Below are 22,128 nucleotides of genomic sequence, written 5' to 3' on the forward strand. Positions count from 1 at the left end.
GATGGTAATGAATGGGAAATTTTTTTTTTAAAAATGGAATAAAGGAATTTTGGGTCAGACATGAAATCAGCTGTAAGCATTTTATTCCCAACAAATGTTGAACCTGAGTGGATGGTTGTGCGCATTATTAGTTCTTCCTTCCAGGTTGAGACCAATCATTCAGATAGATGGGGGTAAACTAATGAGTTCGGATGTTAATGAACTCCATTGAAAAGTCGTCTATCTGAACAAAACTCTCACCAATCCATTAATAATAACTAGATCTTTGCATGTCTATAAAATGGTCACCTTTTGACCATGTTAGCCAGCCAGACTTGGTGTAACATTTACTAAATATTTCCACCAAAGGCCTAATCACTTATGCAAGGTTTAATCTGAGCTATTTGTCTGCTTGTAGAATTACTCAGTGCCCGTGTATCAACCATCATTCTAACAGGGTATTGAAGCTTTTCTCGTCTTCTTGTGGCCTCCAAAAATATTCCTTGTGCATCCATGTAGTACCGGTGTTTTTTCCCTTTCTGGTGGCCTCTCCAATATTCCTTGTGCATCCATGTGTTGACGCATACCTCAGACATGTTGTGGCCCACAAAACACAAGACCAGCGTGATCTTAATCATCTGATGAATGGTACTACTGTGCTGACTAGCACATGCAGCATCGGTCTGGCTGGTGCTAATCTGAGATGTTCTCAATATTGTTTGAGACAAGGCATGTGTTCAATATCATTTATAGGATCGAAGTATTGTTTCCTAGTAGATTAGAGCAGCCATATTTTAAGGCCTCTCCTGCATCCTCCCATCCACCTGAGAGCCGCTTGGATTTGAAATGCACTAACACGATTGGAGGTGTTCTCATTTTGAAACAATTGAAATTTTGCATCCAAAAACATTTCACGACTAGAAAAAAAAAATATAAACCAAGAAATGCCCTCCTATGAAGAAATAAAAGGGCTGCCACATGAAAACTGAAAACCCGTCCCTCCACTCACTCAGATACAGAAAACTGAAGCCATTGCATGGAAAGACGCGAAATTAAAATTCCGCTACATTGCAAATTGGGAACATAATAAACTCTGAAATCCTCCCTCAACACATTACCAACTGTAGATCTACTTATGGCATGGAAACTGGTCTTTGGATTTTGAAACGTTAACACAGCTAAGAAAATGCCCTTCTAATAAAGGGGTAGAAGAAGGAGAAGGAAGAGTAGAAAAGAAGGGTAAAGAAAGCAACGTACTTCGAACAGCAATGAGCATTAGCTCTTAAAAAAAGCAGCTGCATTTTCCTCCCTGCATTGGTCAGACTCTATGGCATGTCGAGCTCTACTGAAAGAATCTCTTTGATGATCAATCTGTTAGCTTCAACATCCGATCCCCATCAGCCGAGGAGAAAAAACACAGCCATAATTTTGAAACCAAGCATCATTAGTTGGGATACATCCTCATGTTTGGCTCATGCCTGTGCTGACTTGCAGAGTGTGAGCCTGGCCAGCCAACAGGCGGGTATGGGGGCATATGTTGATTAGGATGGCCAGTGTTGTTGAGGGCCCCAGTGCTGTGGCTAGCGGGGCTACTGGGCTCATCCGATGATTCGCTTGTGGATCCTTGAGAGGCTAGGCTGGATGCTGCCGCTGCCCCCAAGCCTGCCATCTGAAGCAGTGTTGATGAAGGCTCACGTTTCATAGGTTCTGGCTTTGGTTTCTTCCCTTCCGCGATGAAACTGCCCATGACGACCTGATCGGAAAGGCTAAGAATTAGCAATATATTGTTTGTCACCTTTTTAATCAGCAAATCACTTCTTTACACAGGCGAACAGGTGCAAGATCCTAAACCATTATCAGGAAGTCTTTACCTTGGATGGGCCACAATCCAAAAACTCATATCAACTGCACAATCCTATCCATAACATTGGACTTCTGGGGAAGAAGATGGTTGTTCAAAAAAAGGGAGAGTCTAGGAAAGATCCCTTCATCATCCCATTCTTTTCCTCAAAACTCCTCTAATCCAAAGGTTAAAATCACACAATGGGTGTGACTATTGGGATATGGCCCATGCAAGATTGGGCCTTTGGTTTACATAACTCACGTTTTTGCCATGTGGAACAACTAAGCAGAAAAAAAAGTTAAAGAAGGATTATTGTAAGTTTTCTCTAAGAAACAACATTAAAGAATGGCTTGTAAAATGGAGAGGATGATGCATACACAGATGCACAGACCTGTACTGGGCTTGCAGCCATTAGCATCCCAGCCACCCCACCCCCAAGAACACGACCATCTGATCCCGCCAATGACACACTCAAACCGCCAGTCCTGCTCCGGGTCCCATCATTCTCTGTGAGTATGAATGAACCTGATAAAGAGATTATTTCAAAACGCCCCTGCACAAATGAGACACCAGCAGTGAAAATGATTGATCATTGAAGCTTTCCAAACACTAAACTGAAACGTAGTGCAGAACAATTTCTAGACAATTTCAAAACACCCTGAATGAATGAGATACAATCAGTGAAAATGATTGATCATTGAAAGCATTCCAAACGCAAAACTGAAAATACTGAAGAACAACTTTCGGGTTTCTTTGGACCATAGTTATTATAGGCCATGGGAAAGAAGAGATGACAGTTCTAAAATAAATGCCATATGCCAAGGTAAGCTGCTGAGGATTTGTAATAGTTGCTTATGTGAGCGATTACGCCTTCTTTGTCCGCAATTGGTATGAACTATTATTTTGGTGTGAACTACTTTCGTAGGCATTAACACATACAGCTGACGGCATTCGATGCCCAATCTTGAACCTAAGTGTATCATCGCATACAGCTAGTGAATCTAAAATTTTGATGCATCCCTAGCCATAGCTTTTAGATGAGATCCCACACCCAAAACTAAACCCACATGTGTGCATAGCTGTCTAAAATTTGGATGCATCCCTGGTCATAGCTGTTGGATGAAATCCGACATCCAGTCGTAAACCTGTGGATATGCATATGATCACATTTTTTGAAAGGTACGGGTTGGTCACATACAACCAACTGCATCTAAAATTTGGATGCATCTCTGGCCATAGCTATGGATGAGATTGCATCTAAAATTTGGATGCATCTCTGGCCATAGCTATGAATGAGATCAAATGCTCAATTTTAAACCCACATCATCTCTTGCATAACCCTCCCTCCCTCCCCCCAATACCCCTCAACACTGCCCCTGCACCCGCCGGCCACCGCTACTGCCCAACCAATCACCACCATCTTCATCTACATCGAATGCCCGATCCTTGACCACCATCATCACCGGAATATATGGTTCCAACTGTCTGTCACACGGCAACCTTCAACAGCCCTGCTGCTATCATTGTCATCATCAGCAGTGGTAGCAAAATGTCTATTACATAGCTTCAAAAAGCCCACTGACAAAACTAAGTAATCTTAGAAATAAAATAAAGACTATGCAAGTGCAAGATCAAGAATTTTGTCATAGTGGGTTTTCTCAAGTTATTGTAATAGATATTTTTCCAGACAATGTTGGATCTTTTAAATTGTTCCGTAATAAGTCCATGCACGGGCTGGTTACATGCATACATATGGTCTATTCTCTGATGTTTAGAGGGAGCCAAGGGAAGTTGTTGGTTCCTTACAGAACAGGCAGAGGCGAGAGGGTCACATGTCATGCCACTCATGATTGGCATCTCGTTTCCAATTTCCTAGTTGAAGCCTGCTTGTTATTAATAAATTTAATCATCTTTAATTTTTTTTTTTTTTAATTAATTACAAAAAACTATATATAAATGCCCCCAAACCTTTTAAACGGCACACAGGGTGACCTATTGTCCATCTGAACTGTTCGTTTATTCATACTAGGAGCAAGACATGGTGCAAAAATCAAGCCAATTGGGTGATCCAAAGCTTCTGAACAATGGCATGAAAATGGACAGCCACGATTGAGCAGAGAAACAAAATAGATCTAATCATCACCTTGAAACATCTAGTAGGCAGATCCCACTTTGTATTTCTTATGATTCTAAAGTAGCACTCTGATTTGATATTTTAACCATGTGATTATGGCTCGTAAACAACAAACGGTTGTAACAAATTGGCCCCTTCAAACGGTTAGGATCATCTGATCGGCATGATTCTTGCACCATGGCTTGCTCCAAGTTGCATGAATGGATGGAAGGTTCAGATCGACAAAAGGTCACCCAGTGTGCCATTAAAAAGGTTTGGGGACATAGCTAATGTCTCCATAAAGGTGGGGCGTTAGCAAAGCCCTACACACACAAGTAGTCAATGAAGCTTGTTTTTCTTTCTTAATAAAGTTAATCTTTAAAAAATTAAAAAAGAAATGGAAGTTGTCAGATGAAGAATTTTGTCATAGTGGATTTTTTAAGCTATCCTAATAAACATTTTCCAGGCAACATGTTATAGTTTTCTAAATTCATGTCCCTAAACAACCTTCTCACACCCACTCAACCATGCACATACAAACATACAAACACATGTATATGTAGTGTGATCACATCCAACTGGCCGTGCTTCTAGTAATTGTGATTCTCTAACCCCTCCCATGGTGAAAGGACTTATTCCACGGGTTACACTATCCCATTGCCTTGAGATTAAAGGATTTGTCACTATGCCCTATATGCGGGTCCATTATTTGCATGTTTGGATTCACTTCACTTAAATGTATGACACGTGTACAAGGGCTAAGTGCATCTATATGGCTCTCAAGGCCAATATACATTGCCATGGCATGCACTCATGGGTCATTATGTCATCCCAAATGATAAGCACAAAGGAATGGGATGGTTTGTCTATGGCTGGACATGGTACTACACTCATAAGGCTCTTACTCTTTAATATGCCCTGTACATGAATCTGGTCATCCTCTCATCAGGTGGGCTGAATATGGCCATCTAATTCTTACGCACTTCTCATGTTCCAATGTGGTTGTGTGCAAGATATGGGCCATTCATCTGGTAAAGAAACTTCGCATGCCGGCCTACAAATCTCATCATCCACTCATTAGGTGGCTGCACATGTATGAGGGAAATGGATAGTTGATATATGAGTTTTTTTTTAACACTTTGGCAGAGCATGATACTTAATACACGGGCACCCAAAACTTGCATAAGTGGCATACAATAGCTCAAATCAAACCAAGTCCTAGAATTCACTGCCACTGGGTCAGTCCCAAAATCAGAGAGGGGTGAACAATCTTTAACTTTCGATTTGTGGACTCATGTTTATTGAAATATGTATGTTGGATTTTTTTATTTTTATTTTTTCATTTTTAACTGTCCAATAAATGTCCACCAATCCAACAATAAAATAATCAAATAAATATAATTTTTGTTCAGGATACATCTAAACTGAAACCCATAATTTGAGAGTTTTTTTTTTTTTTTTTAAATTTAATTAATTAATTTATAAATATTATTATTATTACATCAAGTATGCAATGTCTAAAAGTGCCTGTGTATCATCCATCATACTTTACCAAAGTATTGAAGTTTTTCTCCAGAAATATTGACCAACAAGTCTGTATGTATGTTTGCCTAGTTGACGATGGGTAGACTGGCGCAAATTCATTTGATGGTCAGAATTTTTCAATCACTTTTAACTTTCTAAGGGCTAGAATAAACTTCTAGCCCCCATAGTTAATCATGCCCTAAACATCACCTTCCAGATTGGATGAAGGCAGCCCCTGAAATTGGGTGTTTCTTAAATGCATACTATTACGACCCAATGGGCCCTATGTTTTTTTGAGCAGACCATTGTTCTACTGGGCACTGCCATAGATGAATCATGCTTCAAAGGGGCTGTTTGGCACCTTGTATTTGAGAGGATTTAGGGGGATATTACCCAAATCCATTATTTGGCAGCGTGGATTTCAAGGTAAATGGAATCGGAGGTATATAAAATAGACAGTTTTGGTGTGTTTTGAAATCTCACCTTTTTGTTGTGATCCTAGTGCAAGTGGGAGTGAAAAGCCTTTTTTCGCACCCTTTTTACAGGCAAGAGAGTTGCACGTGTAGCAAATGTTTCGCTAGGCTACTAATTTGTTGTACACATGGCACACTGATGATACCCCTAAACAATTCAATGATTGGCTGCATCACTAAAATCACACCAATAGAATGACCCAAACTGTCTTGGCCATCTAAATAGATGGTTAAAAAGCATTGGCGAGTTGCTCGTTTGTGATCCTTACGTTTGTGGCATACCTGGGGCTCGAAATTTTCTAATTTTTGGCCAAAGTATATATTTCGATGGGCTTATTACAATTGTTTTGTCAAATATCACTACACTAATTTGGGATATTAAAGCTGATTTAGTTAATCAAATTCAAATTCTTGTGAAGATACTAAAGAATTCCAATTACAAGCATCCAAACACTAAGGATTCGGAATCACCTTGATCCCAGTGTAATTATGTTTTGGATTCTAATGCATTCCAAATACAACCTCCCAAACAAGCCTTAAAGATACGATTGATTGGGTGTTTGCAGTCCCTAATAAAGGGCAGCAACCCTTTTGATATCAGATGTGGTGATTATAGTTATGCAATCTGGACCATCCATTTCTCTTGAGCATGACCATGAGAGAGAGAGAGAGAGAGAGAGAGAGAGAGAGAGAGAGAGAGAGAGAGAGATTGATCTCAGCCAACTACTACGGCCAGGGATGCCTCCAAATTTTTGATGCAGATGGTTGTATGTGATCACACACAAACGCATGGGTTTAAGATTGGGTGTTGGATCTTAGCCAGTGGCTATGGGCAGGCATGCATCCAAAATTTAGATACAACGGGCTGTATTTTATCACATGCATGCATGCGGGTTTAGCATTTTGATTGAATCTTATCCAACAGCTATGGCTAGGGATGGTTCCAAATTTTGGATGCAGCCAGTGGCACATGATCACACACACAGACGCAATCTGATGGCGATACTAATGCCTCTCTAAGTACCAATGAGTTCTTCATTGCAAGCTTTGTTTGAAATTTGTAAGCAAGTAGAGGAGGCAAAGAAGACAATGGTTCCTCTCTTGGGTTTGGCCTAGGCAGCCATGGCCTTTGGATTTTGTTTTTGCTGATTTTTTCTTAGCTAAGCTGTCTTTCGATCTTGGCGGAGTGAGAAGAGGGTCATCTGTCACTGTTGATCATTTTGGACATCTTTTTTTTTATTTTTTATTTTTTATTATTTTATTTTATTTTATTTTTTCTTTAAAAGGTTTAATGAATTCATCACTTAAAAAAAAAGGAATCAGGAAAAAAAAAAAAAACAGAAAACAACTAAACGAAAGCTTCGGTACAAAGAAAACATGATAATAATTACTTGTTCCTATTGAATAAAAAAGAAAATTCTGGCAAAAATGACAAAAGGGGGTGGAAAAAAAAGAAAATTCTGGCAACAATGACAAATGGGTGGGGTGGGGACAATGAGGAAAGAAAAGCAAAGAATGGATGAAAATAGAGGATATTCTCTGTTTTCCTTGTGACGGAGAATGATTTGAGTGAACTATGAATCTTTTATGCTCAAAGATCATAAGAAACTAAGGTTCCACAACTGAGTCGGACCTATGAAGTCTTTTGGGTTTCTTGTTGATTCCAATGTCTTGCAACCCTGTTATCAGGAGAAAAATCATCTAGAACAACATATTTCCACAGATCTCATGATATCTGTACAATATACGAGGCGGATCTCTACAACTTCGCAAAGATGTGCATGACTGAGATTTTTCACTGTGATAGTTAATGATTGGAAAATATTATTTCAACAGATACCACTTGTTAAATCTACCAAGCATTATCCAACTAAACCTGGATATAATAGGCTTACATGTCAAACAATGATACAACAGCTTTGGTTTTGCTTCATCATTCTTCCTCAGTGCAACAGCTGAACTGTTTACCCCTTTCTCCTGTACTTCTCTCCCTTTTCTTTTACATCTTTTTTATTGATTGATACTTAACTCTTTTGTCAACAATAAATTATTCTCTTAGTTTAAAAGGTTGTGGGAATGTTTAACTTATTCCATAGAGGGATAGCAAACAAGTATGTTTTATATATTGTTTATGATAGTGTTTACACTTCAATCTGTGAAAGGTTCCCCAAAAGATTTCCATAGCTAAAAGCATTTCTTTCAAGAACTCCTGTTGCAGGAAAAATATAAAAATAAAAAATCCATTCTAGCGTCATTTGCATGTCGCACTAACAGATTTTGGACTTGTTGACATGATGACTAGACATTAGGAAATTTCCTACATAGGATTTGGTACCAGTAATCTGTATCCTTGAATATGACAGTTAATGGGTTTTGCATCGATTTTGGTATTATTAATTGAGAACTTATCATGTACAACTGGTTGTATGCCTTCAGAAATTCTGTTTCCAAATTTGTTATTTTAAACAGTAAAATGCATTGTAGACAGGTAGTTAAAAGTTAAGGTAGAGCCAGCTACATGCAATCAGTGCTCTCATAAATTAGGAAGTGGACATTTAACCCTCTCTTTTGATGAAATAGGGTCCAAAAGTGGACCCCACTGCTAGCTGATTAAAGATTAGGCCAAATCAATGGTCCAATTGATTTGCAGGGTCCACAATTTCAATTGATGGCCCGAATGCAAAAACTGATTGGACTATGGCCTATGGGGCTCACATGTCCGTCCAACCAACAACTTCTTCAGGAATTGAAAAAAAGGGCCAAAACAAACTGCCAGGAGACATGATATAGACCTATTAGAAATGAGACTCTTTGAGAGCCATCCATGAAAACTCCTTTAGTTCCATTTTGTGGTGAGCCTCCAAAAATCTATCCCCTCTACCTCCTTTATCTTTCAGTTCTTCAGTTTTCCTGCTGCATATACTATTCTACTCCCAGCAAATGGATTTATTGGCAGGACCGAGGTGATTCAAGTGCTCATAAAACTTGCAGCTAGTTGTATAAGACTAAATCTGTGGACAAGGTACATCATTGACTGAAATTTCAAGATTCATTCCCATCATTTCAGTACCAGAGCAACTTCAAATCCTTGGGATAGATTTCGGTGTCGTTAAACATTATGGGTCCATGCGATGTTTATTCAGATCTAGATGTATGGTACATGGAAGGATTGTTACGATGTTGAACTGATGAAAATAGCTCAGTGATAATTTCTTCTAAGAGGAGGTGAAAACGAAGTTGTCAAATTTGGGCTATTTTCCAAAATTTGAGGAACACCCAGCCCCCCTTGGGTGTCATCTCCTCTCTTCTCCCTCCCTCCACATCTGCACACCTATAGGGTCCACCCTTTGACAGCTCCAAAAGTGCACTGGTTCCCTAGCACAAGGAAGTGAAGAGCCAGTGCATGTCCATAGTTTGTCAACTCCCTTGTGCTAGGGAACCAGTGCACTTTTGGAGAAATTGTGATGGATAAATAACTATTAGACCATGGACGGGGTGTCTTTGGTGGAGAGGTGGAACTACTTGTCAATGATACTTTATGGTTTTGGTGTGCATGAGGAACACATTCATCCATGCAAATGAGTGACATGTTCTAATGTGCCACGTGTGTGACCATCAAGATCAATCATCCCACATGTGCATATGTGCCACCATCAATCTTCAAGCACTTAAAAAAGTGGCACATGTTGAATGTGCACGTGGATGCGTAAATGTATCACTGACCATTCTTTAAGTTCCCTAAATGTGCAACAATCTATCATGTATATGTTCCAGGGAGTTTGACAAACAAGGGATGGAACAAACATGTCCATGACCAGCTAGCCCTTACAACATGCCATGGATTGCTAGTCACAAGACTCGCAACACAACTTTGCTTGAATCCAAACAGGCCCCTAAGGTAAAATTACTCCAGAATGCAATTTCCAGATTTGTTCCCCATCACTACATGGGCATAGATTTCCGCTGCAAATCATGCAGCTTTTATGGTACTAATCTTCACCATGGTTAATGATCCTTTTGTTTAGAATTAGATTATAATATGAATGTATCACTAAAAATGGAGAGATGAATACAAGAATTATCAACATCATCATAGCCTTGTCACAGCTATATTTCGAGTTGGCACAATAATATAAAGAATATATTGAAAACATTAAAGCTGGGCAGAATCTACTGACAAAAATGGTAATCTGAATTGAATTCATACGAACCTCATATGATACAGTCCCACCAGATGTTGCTGGTTGACGGAGGGTGACATTACCAATAGCACCATTTGCAGAAAGAATACAAACGGTGCGCGACCCTTGCTGTGAAAAAGCCATGATCTTTGATGCTACATCCTGACAAACAGAAGCATACGATTGTAAATCATAAGCTAACACATCTTTAAACAAATGGTGAAAGTTCAGTCCAAGTGAAAGGAGAAGGGGAGAAATACCTATTAAGAGGTGCATACATTATTCTACATGATAACTACAATATAATAGCCTCTCTAGGATATATTGCCCACTGAAGGGAAAACAATTTCCAGGATATAATGTGTTGCCGTTTGTGTCGTGTCTTGTGTGGCACATCTGCATATCATCATCGTCATCTTGGTCTTTCTCTCAGTAATCTGGGGTCAGCTTTTAAATGGTAGATTGGCAGAAGTTCTACAATCCACTGCCACCAGACATTGACCTTCCTTTTTTACCTAGTCTTTGGAACTGGCCATGACATAGGCTTAGGGGTGGCAATGGGCCCGGCCCGGCCCAGCTAAGGCCTATGCCCAACCCAACACTTAAGACCCAAGGCCTAAGCCCGACATCGGCCTAGCATGGCAGGCCTGAACCCGACCCAGGAAAATTTTGGATGGGCCCAAGCCTGATCTGATCTGACTCGAAATGGCCCAAAATTTGATAAATTCCCTATTTCCCCCATGAACTTACCTAATCTATCCGTTTATCAAGTGGGCCACACATGTACAAAGAAGTAGACATTTTAGAGCAATGAAACCAGTGTTCCGCATTCAAGATAGATGGTTGGCCTAAGGATTAGAATGGCATATTTGTATGCTACAACACATATACATATCAGGTTGGGTTGGGCCGAGCTGGTTGGGTCGGGTAAGGCTCAAATGACTCGAGTCCATCCTGTTCTAAAAACTGATTAGGCCGTGAATGCAAGGCCCAAGCCTTGGGCTACATCCCAAGCTAGTAGGCCCAAAGCCGGGTTGGGCAGGCTACCTGGCCCATTGCCACCTTTAGATAGGTTCAGAGCAAATCTATAAATAACACATGAATTATCTATACAATGAAATTTTTTTATCCAAACCGAACAACTTCCATCCCACCATACTGTTTAAACTGGATTAAGTTCAGACTTCAGTTTCTCTTATCAGAATAAAATAAAATAATAATAAGTTCAGACTATCCACAATAGGAGCTAATCCAAGACTTCTAAATTCTTCTAAAGCTGCACTCTCACGTCCCTGCAATTAAATATTATAAACTGTACGGACCATTGAAATGGATCTTATGAGGCAATTGAGATAACTAGCAGCACATATACATCATCTTGGCAAGGCTGTGAAGCTATTACAAGATGACTTGAACTGTAAAAAAGCACCATTCCTTCATTTGCACCTGCATCACTTTCCACCAGTGTTACCTGGTGTAGACACCTCACCTAATATGGGTTGCCCAAACTGATTAACCCACTTGATTCTTAAGCAGATTCTTGTCCTGTCTCTCAAAATTTGCAGGAATTAGTAAATACGTTGGCCTCAACACGCAAACCTCGCAGAAATCCAACCCCAAACCGCATGTATTGCAACTGGGAGAACTTAAGTGTGAGACCCAGCATAAACAGGTCTAGGGACCCATCACCCCTTTCCCCTTGGGAGCTTTTTCTGGGATGGGGGAAATTTCTTCCGCATTAGAGGGAGCTATTGTTTTGTTTACTCCCCATAATGTGACTATTGATTTTGATTACTCCCTGGAATGTGGGAAAACTTTCTCCAAGTCCAAGGATGTACCCATCAAGGTATTCAAGAATGGTAACGGTGGGGTGGCCGCAATGGCCTGGGCCATAACAGTCATTACGTCCTCCAAAATGGCTGTTATGACCTTGTAACGGTCAACACTTTTTTTAAAAGTAAAAAATGTACTGGTGCCATCTCGGCCTGTTACAGGCCTTTTTTTTTTTTTCCAAATTGGACGTTATGGGCCCTGTATTGCATAACAGGCATCGCCATTACTTTTACATAACAGTCATTATGCCCGTAACGTAACTGTTTTGTAACACCATGGTACCCATCGTGCTGAACTTCTCCTTCAGGCTCCAATTTCTTCCACTTCCTTGAACCAACTACCATCGGGTCAATTTTGTAGCTTGTTAAATCTGCTTTCCAGTGATTCTAATCCGACTTTCAGGCACCAAGTTATGAGTGAAAAACTGAAAGTTGCATGGAAATGTTGACTATAACAAATAACAATGCAGAAAGTTGGCCCAATTGTTAGAGCCCACATCTCCCAATTCCCAAGGCCAGTTTGGCGTTGCTTCTAGCAACTGCAGAATTGATTCTCAAGAAACAAGTCTTTGAGAATTACTGACGTGAAAAAGTGCATAACAAAATTAATTTCCCCATGAAGCTTTGAATGGTGAGCATTGAATCCTCATTGTTTCCTGTGGCGTCATTTTTGGAGTCATACTCATACCCTAACATGATATGGCGAAATGGATGGACAAAATGGATGTCGCATGGTCATTGTGGTGGGCCCGACAGCACTGCAGGAGGGGGGTTATTGGAAAGTCGCGTCCGTCCAGCTGCTCTAGAGATGAGATTTGCTAAGCCCACGTGCCTATGCAATAAAACTCATGTAATGCCACACGTTTGCCCGTCATGGCACTTAGGTCCAAGATCCAATCCATCCATTAGAAAGGCACCACTATATATATATATATATATATATATATATATATATATATATATCTTCTTTTTTTTTTTTGAAAGATGATTGGACTTTAATGAAAAGAAGCACTGAGATGGCACAAAAGCTACAACTGAAACAAAAAAGGAAAAATTATACTCAAGGGATATTATACAGGAGACCCATTCAATAACAAAGAGACTAAGCTTACAAAGGACCTCCATCACCAAACTATATTCATTTTGAAATCATCTCCCATTTCTCTCCACAAATCACCCACAAAGTGGCCAACAAAACCAACCTCCAAGCAGCTCTCACTTGTTTACCAAGTCCCACAACATGCCTAGCTACAAGTAACTCTCCAATCGAACATGGCATAACCTACGATATGTCAAACAGCCAAAGAGAACCGCTCCATACCTTCCACGCAACCAGGCAATGGATAAAAAGGTGGTCAACTGATTAGGCATTTGTCATACACAACAGGCACACGTTGGGAAGCACCATTGCCCTCCTTTGAAGATTGTCAATGGTCAACACTCTCTTCCTCCTGGCTAGCCAACCAAAGGCCACAACTTTAGGAGCATTACAGTGCCACACATGAGATGTATACAAGCAAGACCCATCCACTAGCGATAATCAAAGTAATTTGTAAAAAGTTTGAACCAAAAAGCAGCTTGATTTATCATTTAACCAGACTATCTGGTCCTGATCTTCTCTCATCAAGTAGTAGAAATTGAGATGATCTAGCGGTGCTACAAATTCCTACACTTCCTCAAGCAACAAGTTTCTTCAACATGGTGGGGATCAAACGACTACATTCCACTCAAGGAGAAGCATTTAGAGACCGGAACATTATCCACCAGAGAAGGACAAGCTAATCCTGGGAATCTAGGCCGTAGAGGGGTTTCCTCAACCCACGAATCTTTCTAAAAACAAATTCTCTCCCTGTTACTGAGGGAGAACCCGACCCCCTCATTAAACTTAGCCTTCAAAGTAGAAACCCCCTTCCAGATTCCTAACGCTCTATAGAGAGAGGAGTCTTTGACCCACAAACTTCCTCCTTGACTACCATACTTATTGTGATGACCTCCCTCCACAAGGACTCTTCTTCCAATCTCCACAACCATTTTCCCAGAAGGGCCTTAGACATCTTTCCCATATCCCTAATACCAGCTCCTACTTCTTCATAAGGTTTACACACTTCTTCCCAGGCCAGGAGGTCAGGAGCTTTTTCTTACCTTCCATCCCCTGCCACACAAGTCATGTCTCAACCTTTTTAATCTGGCCAGAACATATTTCAGACAGTTGCAGAGGAACGCAAAGTATAAGGACATATTCAATAGAGCCGCCTTGATGGGAGTAAGCCGACCACCAAATGACAGGTACCAACTCTTCCATCTTGACAGTTTCCTTTCGAACCAGTCCACAACAACACCCCACAAATGCTTTGTCAGTTTCCCTACACAAAGGGGCAGCCTAAGATAAGTCGGAGGAAAAGTTCCCGCACTACAACAAAAAATCCCGGCCATCCGTCAGCACCACTAAACTGATGCGCAAGAATTAGGTTGATCTACTGGTTAGGTGTGACACAGTTTGCAAAAAAGATGTACAACTCTGTAACACTTGGTCAAAGTTTTGTAACCCATCCACTTGTTCCCAATATTGGGGCCCACCTTTGAGTGGAGCAGATTAATTTTTGGAAAAAAATGGTTGGAGTCGGACCAACTGGTGGATAGATTTGATCTTGGACTAGCATGCCACAATGATGGCACATGCTTGAATGTGTACGGATCTACACTCGTGTGCAATTAACAAACCCTCCAATCAGAGAGAGAGGGGGGGAGAGAGATAGAGTGGGATCTTTGATTTTATGAGTGCTTTTTGCAAGTTTGTAGAAGTGGAAATGATTGTAGGAAACAGGGGGCTAGGTGCCGCTGGAAAAAGGCCAACTTGGAAAAAAAAAATAAAAAAATTCCAAAATTGATTGAGTGGCTAACCAAACACACTTAAAAGCCTAAAAAGGTAATTTTCAGAATCAATATATATATATAAACTTTTTAAGCAAAGCCAAATAGGCACCAAGCGATTTTAACCTCAAACCAAATCATTAGTTAATCAATCAAGTCAGCTTTCCAAGGAGCCATAGATCACCCAAATCTAATACCTGAGCTCTTCCCTTGAGGAACATTCTCACCAAAATCTGAGCTATTCGCTTGAGGAACATTCTCTCCAACATCATTGCTGACAACCAAGGGGCTTTTGTCAAGAGGAGATAAATCCTAGACACGACCCTTATCGCTCATGAGTGCATAGACTCAAGATATAGGGAGAAGAAAAGTGGGCTGGTGTGCAATCTAGATTTGGAAAAGGCTTACGATCATGTCAACTGGGAATTTCTAGATTATATTTTAGATCAGGTGGGTTGTGGTTAGAAATGAGGAAGCTGGATGAGGGCTTGCTTACAATCGACACACTTCTCGGTCCTCATCAATGGATTGCCAAATGGTTTCTTTCGAGCCACTAGGGGTTTGTGATAAGGGGGTCCCCTATCCCCTTATCTCTTTGTGTTGGTGGGGGAGGCCCTCAGTAAAATGCTTAACAAGGGGGAATAAAATGGTATCATTAGCTGTTTCCAAGCTTCTCGAAATGGTCCTTCTATCAGCCATCTACAATATGTAGATGATACCATTTTGTTTTGTGATGCTGACAAGACTGCAACCGATAATCTTCGTAGAATTGCAGTTTGCTTTGAAGCAGTTTCTGGCGTAAAGATTAATGTGGTGAAAAGTGAGATGTTAGGGATCCATGTATCTGCGGAAGATTTGGATCGTTTCATTATGATTTTCGGGTGCAAAAAGGTTCCTTCCCATCCACATGCCTCAGTCTTCCCCTTTGCATTGTAAAGCCTGCAACTCGCCTATGGGATCGGGTGGTGGAAAGAAATGAAAGGAAGCTAGCTACTTGGCAATGTCGTTATCTATTGTTCTACTACTCATCAAAACAACTTTCTCCAACATGCCCGTATACTTTGTGTTCATGTTCAAATGCCCCCAATAAGTGCTAAAAAGAATAGATAAGATGAGAAGAGACTTCCTTTGGAGAGGGGCTCATGACGTGTGGAAATTCAACCCCCTGAAATGGGCGGAGGTGTGCAAACTGATTCATGATGGAGGTGCAGGGATCAAAGACTTGGGGATGATGAATATTGTGCTTCTTGGGAAATGGTCACAAAGGCTAGGCATGGATTCTGGAAGTCTTTTGAGGGAGATCATTGCGGGCAAGTACGGAGTGTAGGAAGGGGGCTAGCTCCTGAAGCATTCTTCACTTTACAGGGCTTCCATCATTTGGAAAGTTACTGCCTCAGTGGACCATTTGTTTCGAAAGGGGATTTCCTTCTGCCTGGGCAAAGGAAATAGGGTTTGGTTCTGGGAGGACTTGTGGTGTGGTGATAGGACGATGCAAGATGAGTTCCTTTCATTGGCCATACTTGCCACAGAATGTCACATCCAAGTCTCTCGGTGCTTCTCCATTTGTGGTGGAGTTGTTGTGTGGTGTCCTCCATGCAAGAGGAATCTATTTATCGATGAAGCATTGTAGTAAATGGCCATGCTAGAAAGAGTTAAGCAGGTGGTGCCTTATGGGCAATTGGAGGATTCCTTGATTTAGAAAGATCATCGTTCAAGAATATTCTCGGCTGCTTCCTTCTACAACTTAATCTCTACCTTGAAGCAGCCCACTCATTCTTCCTTCCCTTACTTATATTGGCATTATGGGGCCCCTCCTCAAGTTGTAGCTTTTGTGTGGGTTGTTGGCCGTAAGAAGGTCCTTACCATAGATAATCTCCAAAGATCTCTCATTCTCCCCAACATGTCTTATGTGTATGAAGGACGCGGAATCCATTAATCACTTGTTCATCCATTGTATTTTTGCTCGGAGTGTGTGAGAGTATTTCCTAGCAGAGGCTCCTACAACATGGGTTATGCCAGAGTCAGTTGAGATCCTCATTTGGGCATGGAATGGAGGGGTAAGCGGAAAGGCTTCAAAATCCGTTTGGAGGCTTCTTTTGTTGGCTATACTTTGAGCTCTATGGAAAGAAGGAAACGATCGATGTTTTACAAATAGGGAAGTCACAGTGGATGGGGTGGTCAAGAGGGTAATGGGGTTTGTCCAAGAATGCCGCCCCTTATGTATCTGTAGCTAATGCGGTTGTTGTTTTCTCCTTTTCCCTCTTTATAGTTGGGCTTTGTATTCTTTTCCCATTGATTGGCGGGTTTCTTAATAAATTTGTTATCTTTATTCAAAAAAACCCGAAAACTTTATCTAAACAACTAAAAAATTGGAGAAATCCCTCTAAAAGAAACTAGCATTGGAGGAATCTTCATGTGCGACCCACGTTGGTGGTTCACTCTACGCATGATCATGATCAAAGTCCTATAGGGTCAAATGACGATCTACGTATGATTAGTTGAAAACATGGGCCATTGAACGGTTTGATCGTGGGTAGCATGAAAATGAACCGTGGAGATCGGTTTAGTCCATATATTACCCGCATCGCTTGAGAAGTCTCTTAACCATAGATTTTAACTAAAGCCATACCTGACGATCTACGTATGATCAGTTGAAAATATGGGCCATTGAACGGTTTGATCGTGGCTTGCATGAAAATGAACTGTGGAGATCGGTTTAGTCCATATATTACCCGCATTGCTTGAGAAGTCTCTTAACCATAGATTTTAACTAAAGCCTTGCCTCCATAACGATTCCCACTAAAGTCGTATTCGTAATACATCATTTTGAGGCTGCTAAATGGTTTGCTCGTAGGTCGCATGAATATGACAGGTGGAGATCAATTTAGTCCAGATATTGCCTTACATCACTTGAGAAGTCTCTCTCTCTCTCTCTCTCTCTCTCTCTCTATTTTTTGAAGAGCTCACTAGAGAAGTCTTTAAAAATCTTACCATCGACTAATGCCATGTCATCTTCACAACATACAACAAGGGCCTCGTAGACACTGGCAATTCTCTCTCTATCTCTCTCTCTCTCTCTCTCAATAGAATTTTTATTAGAAAGGAAAGTTTGCATATTTTGTGCAATTTTAATTGTCATCATCATGTAAGCCTTATCCCAATTAATTGGCGTCAACTTTTTTTGGAATTTTATTAAAATTACTGCAGTTATATGTAAGTGCTCATACAAGCTTATATAATGATAACAACATATGGAAGATTTGCAAACATGTATGATCTTATGATTAGGGCATGAATCAACAAGGTTTTAAACAAAGTATAGATATCACCATCTTTGAATGGAACGGTTCAGATTTCAAAATGACGAATCACAACAAACACCAGAAAAAAAATAAAATCATGACCTCTTCTTTGATTGATAGGCTTCAAATCTATAACATCCTTTGACAGTTCTATTGTCATAAAAGAGTTATATAACTGGAAAATGACAGAGATTGCCTAATGGTAACAATTGTAAAGCAATCCAATAAATCATCAAGCTAGAGTAAGTCTCTCTACTATAAATTGTTAAAAGGAAAAAATTAATTGGTTGGAACATTATAATAATAAATGTATTTGCTAATATCCTTCATAAAAATTATTATACTAGTAAATATAATTGCTTACCTCTCCGGCTTTAACAGTGATAACATGCGGAGTAAAAGCGATCCCAGCAGAGCCTGTCATTCACCTAGCAGATAAGCAACTTTTTTTTTTTTTTTTAAAGGTCTAGCAAATAAGCGACTTCTTCACAAAAACAAGCAAACAAGCATGTGCATTGAGAAGAACCAAAATGTCAACAAAGAGAAACAGCCACACCCATCAATGAACACATATCTAGTCAAAGTGAAATGCCCTGAGAAAAATTTATGCAGTTGATATCTACAAATGTATTAAGTGGAGAGTGCAACTACTTGTTCAAATGTACCCATTATTGTGGCAATCTCACTACTCACTTTCACGCTTTTGGTGAAGTAACATGTTTCAAACAGAAAAGATGAACTTTAATATTTTGTTAGTGATTCAAGCTAACCTCCACTTTTTTCCAGGTTCTTCCTAGAAGGTCAAATATAGCATGAGTTGAATCTCCCTTGACCATGAGACCACCCAACAAAGAATAGGTAAGAATATTTCTAACTTTTAAGAAGAGGTCCTGCTTTGGTTTTGTTGGAAATTTGGAATCCTCAAAGCCGAGTCCATATTGAAGTTTGATTTGATGGAAGCTCATGGGGGAACTTTCCAAATTCCAACCTAACATGTTCCTCCTGCTCTTCCCCCTCTTAGTTCCATAAGGCCCTATTTGGTAACGCCTAAACATGTTCATCTCATTTTAGTTAACAGTGATTATGTATTAGAAATTTTAATACCATTTATGTATGCTAGCTAAAATGAGATGATTTAAAAGAAAAAAGTAAACTAAAATGAGATGAACTCATTATGCATTAGAGATCACATAATCATAGTTAACCAAAATGAGATGAACTCATTTTACGCATTTACCAAACAGGGCCTAAGATTTACTACAGTTCGATATCCTGAACTTCAATAGTTCTATAAATAAATAAAAAATATGATTAACAAGGAAATGGTAGTTATGCATTCTCCTATTGAAGCATACCACAAACCCATGTCATGGGCCATAAACTGAAAACAGGTGGGTACCATTTCTCCATTCAATCGCTGTCTGCAAGTCTACAGGCTATCTTCCTTTGGCTATGACCACCAAACTAGACTTCTAAGTGTATAAACCCCAATACTCTCTAAATGCAAGATTTCAAGAATGTGGCATTAACTGTATATGTATTCTCTACATGCTAATCATACTCAAACAGAAAAGATGTGCAAAAGAAAGTACCCAAGGCTTCCAACTGCTGCTTTTTTCCCGACCCCGGCGGCCGCCCCCTCCGCTTAATCATTGGCTCGGATGAGGGAGCATTCAAATGCCCTGAAACTGAGGAAAGAGGTGTCAATGCCAATGCCATGCTACCATCAGGTCCATACTTCCTTGGCCGTCCTCTCTTCTTCTTTATCGGCTCACTCATGCTAAATCCACACGGTCTCATGCCCGAGGGCATGTCACCATGATACCCAGAGTTCATGGAATCACCCAGTTTTGATCCAGAAGGAACCACCGAGTTAAACGGACTCCGCATGGCTTGCATCATACCCGCCGAGTTTGGACTAACCATCGAACTATTCTGTAAGCCTCCGCCATAGGAATTCGAGCCCAGCATCATTCCAGGAGGTTCGGAAGAAGATAACCTCGTACCTTCTCTTGAATCCATCGATTAAACCCGAAAACTGCATCCAGCTTTCTTAAAACCTTCACAGGAGGCTTTGTAATAGAAGAAACCCGTTCATTCCAGATGTTTCCAGAAGTACCTAAACTGTAATTCCGAAATAAAAACATACACACAAAATGCCGAAAGTCATTTTTACGAATTGAGCATTTTAAGAAGGAACAGTAAAAAAAATCAAAGATCCAGCAATCTTATTGTAGGAAAAAAAATGCAAATGAGTATTTCGATTTTTGAACGCATATCCAACAAATGAAAAAGCTTGAAATTGAAGTCGAAGAAAAGGAAATCACAACAGAAATCAATACCTACTAAAATCTGCTCAAAGAATAGAAAGAGAAAAAAATCTAACAAAAAACAAGTATAAAAGGGGAAGAAATGCTACCTGGAGCTGGAATTGCGAACGGGTTTTTAGGGTTTAGAGTATGGATTTAGGGTTTAAGCGGCTTTTAGAGAGAGCTTCTCTTATCACGGACTCCCGTTTTCCGAAAAAAGGAGATGAAGAGGGAAATGCAAATGGGGCTCGTCTACTTTCTACCAAAACAATGCATGACACATAGACAAGTTGAGGTTCCCTGCCTCTCGCGAGTTACACGTGGCGGCAATGTGTGTGAATCTTCACTGTGGGCCATACGATCCATGGCCCACACTCCAAAACCAAATCGATCCCGAATACCAGCCGTCTAATATATGGTCTTCGTACTGACGGTCAAGCAAAAGTAGAGTACTTTGTGGCAAGAGCAGCTCACGAGTGAAAGTGGAGAGTACGTGCGCGAGATCCAAGCCGTTCATCAGGCAAGTCCGGCGCCTACGTCATTATCATATGGGTCCTCCCATTCAGCAGGTTGTGCATGTAGGGGATTTATTTCAACCGTCTATTTCTGAAAAGGGAACTGGTCACAAGTGTCCTTAAACCGTCCTTTGTTTTTTAACGGTGGTCCACTTGATGATTGGATCTGTCCAAATAGCCGGGCCATTCATCGATTGGCTGGGCCCAGAACTTCCTTGGCCTCGATTTCAAGCCTAGGCATTGTACGGCGGGCCCAAAAAACAAACGTCCTGCCCCGCGCGGTTTCGGTGGATCCGAGGTGGGGTGGATCCCTGACTGTGGGGCCCACCTTGATGTATGTGACTGGAATCCACACCGTTCATCTGTTTTGAAAGCTCATTTAAGGTCATTACTTCAAAAATAAAGCGGATCCAGGTATAGGTGGACACCATTGGAAACAATGGTGAATGACTATTAAAAATTTCTTGCGAAGCACAAAAGTTTTGGATAGAGACGATCTTTTGTGTGGTCCCTTCATCCAGGTCTTCCTGATCTTGTCAAGGATTTCATAGCTCCCAAGAAGATTTTAATGTTGTGTGTTCAATCACCACTATGTTCCTGTGGTGTGATCCACACGGCTTCGTCTATCAAAACGGATGGACGTTGAGGGCGTAACGCAAAGACGGTAGGCCCCACAGTTAGGGATCCACGGCGCCCGTCCTAACCCCTACTAGGTCCGGATTGGGAAATGACCTCTCTACTGGGCAGTGCAAGAGCTCCGTGGCCACCATGATATTTATTTGTCATCTATACTGCCCATCAATTTGGCCAGCTTATTTCAAGACATGAGTTTGAAAAAATGAGGCCAATACAAAACTCAAGTGGACCACGTATAAGAAATAGTGGGAATGAATGCTGGCCATTGAAGACTTCCTGCACCCACAAAAGTTGTGGATAAAGCTGATGTTTGTGTTTTCTCTTTATCCTGATTCCGATTGATGTGGCTTTATGCACGCGTTGGATTGTAAATAAACATAAGGGCCAAGAAGTTTTTGATGGTAGGCTTGAAATCCCTCCTTTTCCCATGGTATGGTCCATTGGAACTTTGGATCCGTGTGTTTTTTTGGCTTATGCCCTAGAATGAAATAAAATGGATGAACAGTGCGGATAAAACAAATGCATCATGGTAGACCTCCCAAAGACCTTT

At 40.6% G+C, this 22,128-nt stretch overlaps 1 protein-coding gene across 1 annotated transcript; it reads right to left on the reverse strand.

Moving 5' to 3' along the window:
* Window positions 1–1,018: 1,018 nt before the first annotated feature.
* On the reverse strand, window positions 1,019–20,694 carry LOC131248174 (AT-hook motif nuclear-localized protein 10-like). Its single transcript, XM_058248272.1, has 6 exons — window positions 20,538–20,694; window positions 19,711–20,242; window positions 18,483–18,535; window positions 10,144–10,275; window positions 2,214–2,375; window positions 1,019–1,732 (listed from the first exon to the last, which is right to left on the reverse strand). The coding sequence occupies exons 2-6, from the start codon at window positions 20,138–20,140 to the stop codon at window positions 1,424–1,426; spliced, it is 1,086 nt and encodes a 361-aa protein (XP_058104255.1). The 5' UTR covers window positions 20,141–20,242; window positions 20,538–20,694; the 3' UTR covers window positions 1,019–1,423.
* Between the last annotated feature and the right edge of the window lie 1,434 nt (window positions 20,695–22,128).

The sequence above is a fragment of the Magnolia sinica genome, chromosome 6, assembly GCF_029962835.1.
Source record: "Magnolia sinica isolate HGM2019 chromosome 6, MsV1, whole genome shotgun sequence".
Taxonomy (NCBI): Eukaryota; Viridiplantae; Streptophyta; class Magnoliopsida; order Magnoliales; family Magnoliaceae; genus Magnolia; species Magnolia sinica.

Excerpts from the sequence above, each read along its gene's own strand:
- LOC131248174 (XM_058248272.1), bottom strand. The coding sequence starts at position 20,140 with ATGGATTCAAGAGAAGGTACGAGGTTATCTTCTTCCGAACCTCCTGGA. Across the intron at positions 18,536-19,710 it reads GCAGCAGTTGGAAGCCTTGG|GCTCTGCTGGGATCGCTTTT; the intron begins GTACTTTCTTTT and ends GGTGAATGACAG. Across the intron at positions 1,733-2,213 it reads TGGCTGCAAGCCCAGTACAG|GTCGTCATGGGCAGTTTCAT; the intron begins GTCTGTGCATCT and ends CTTTCCGATCAG.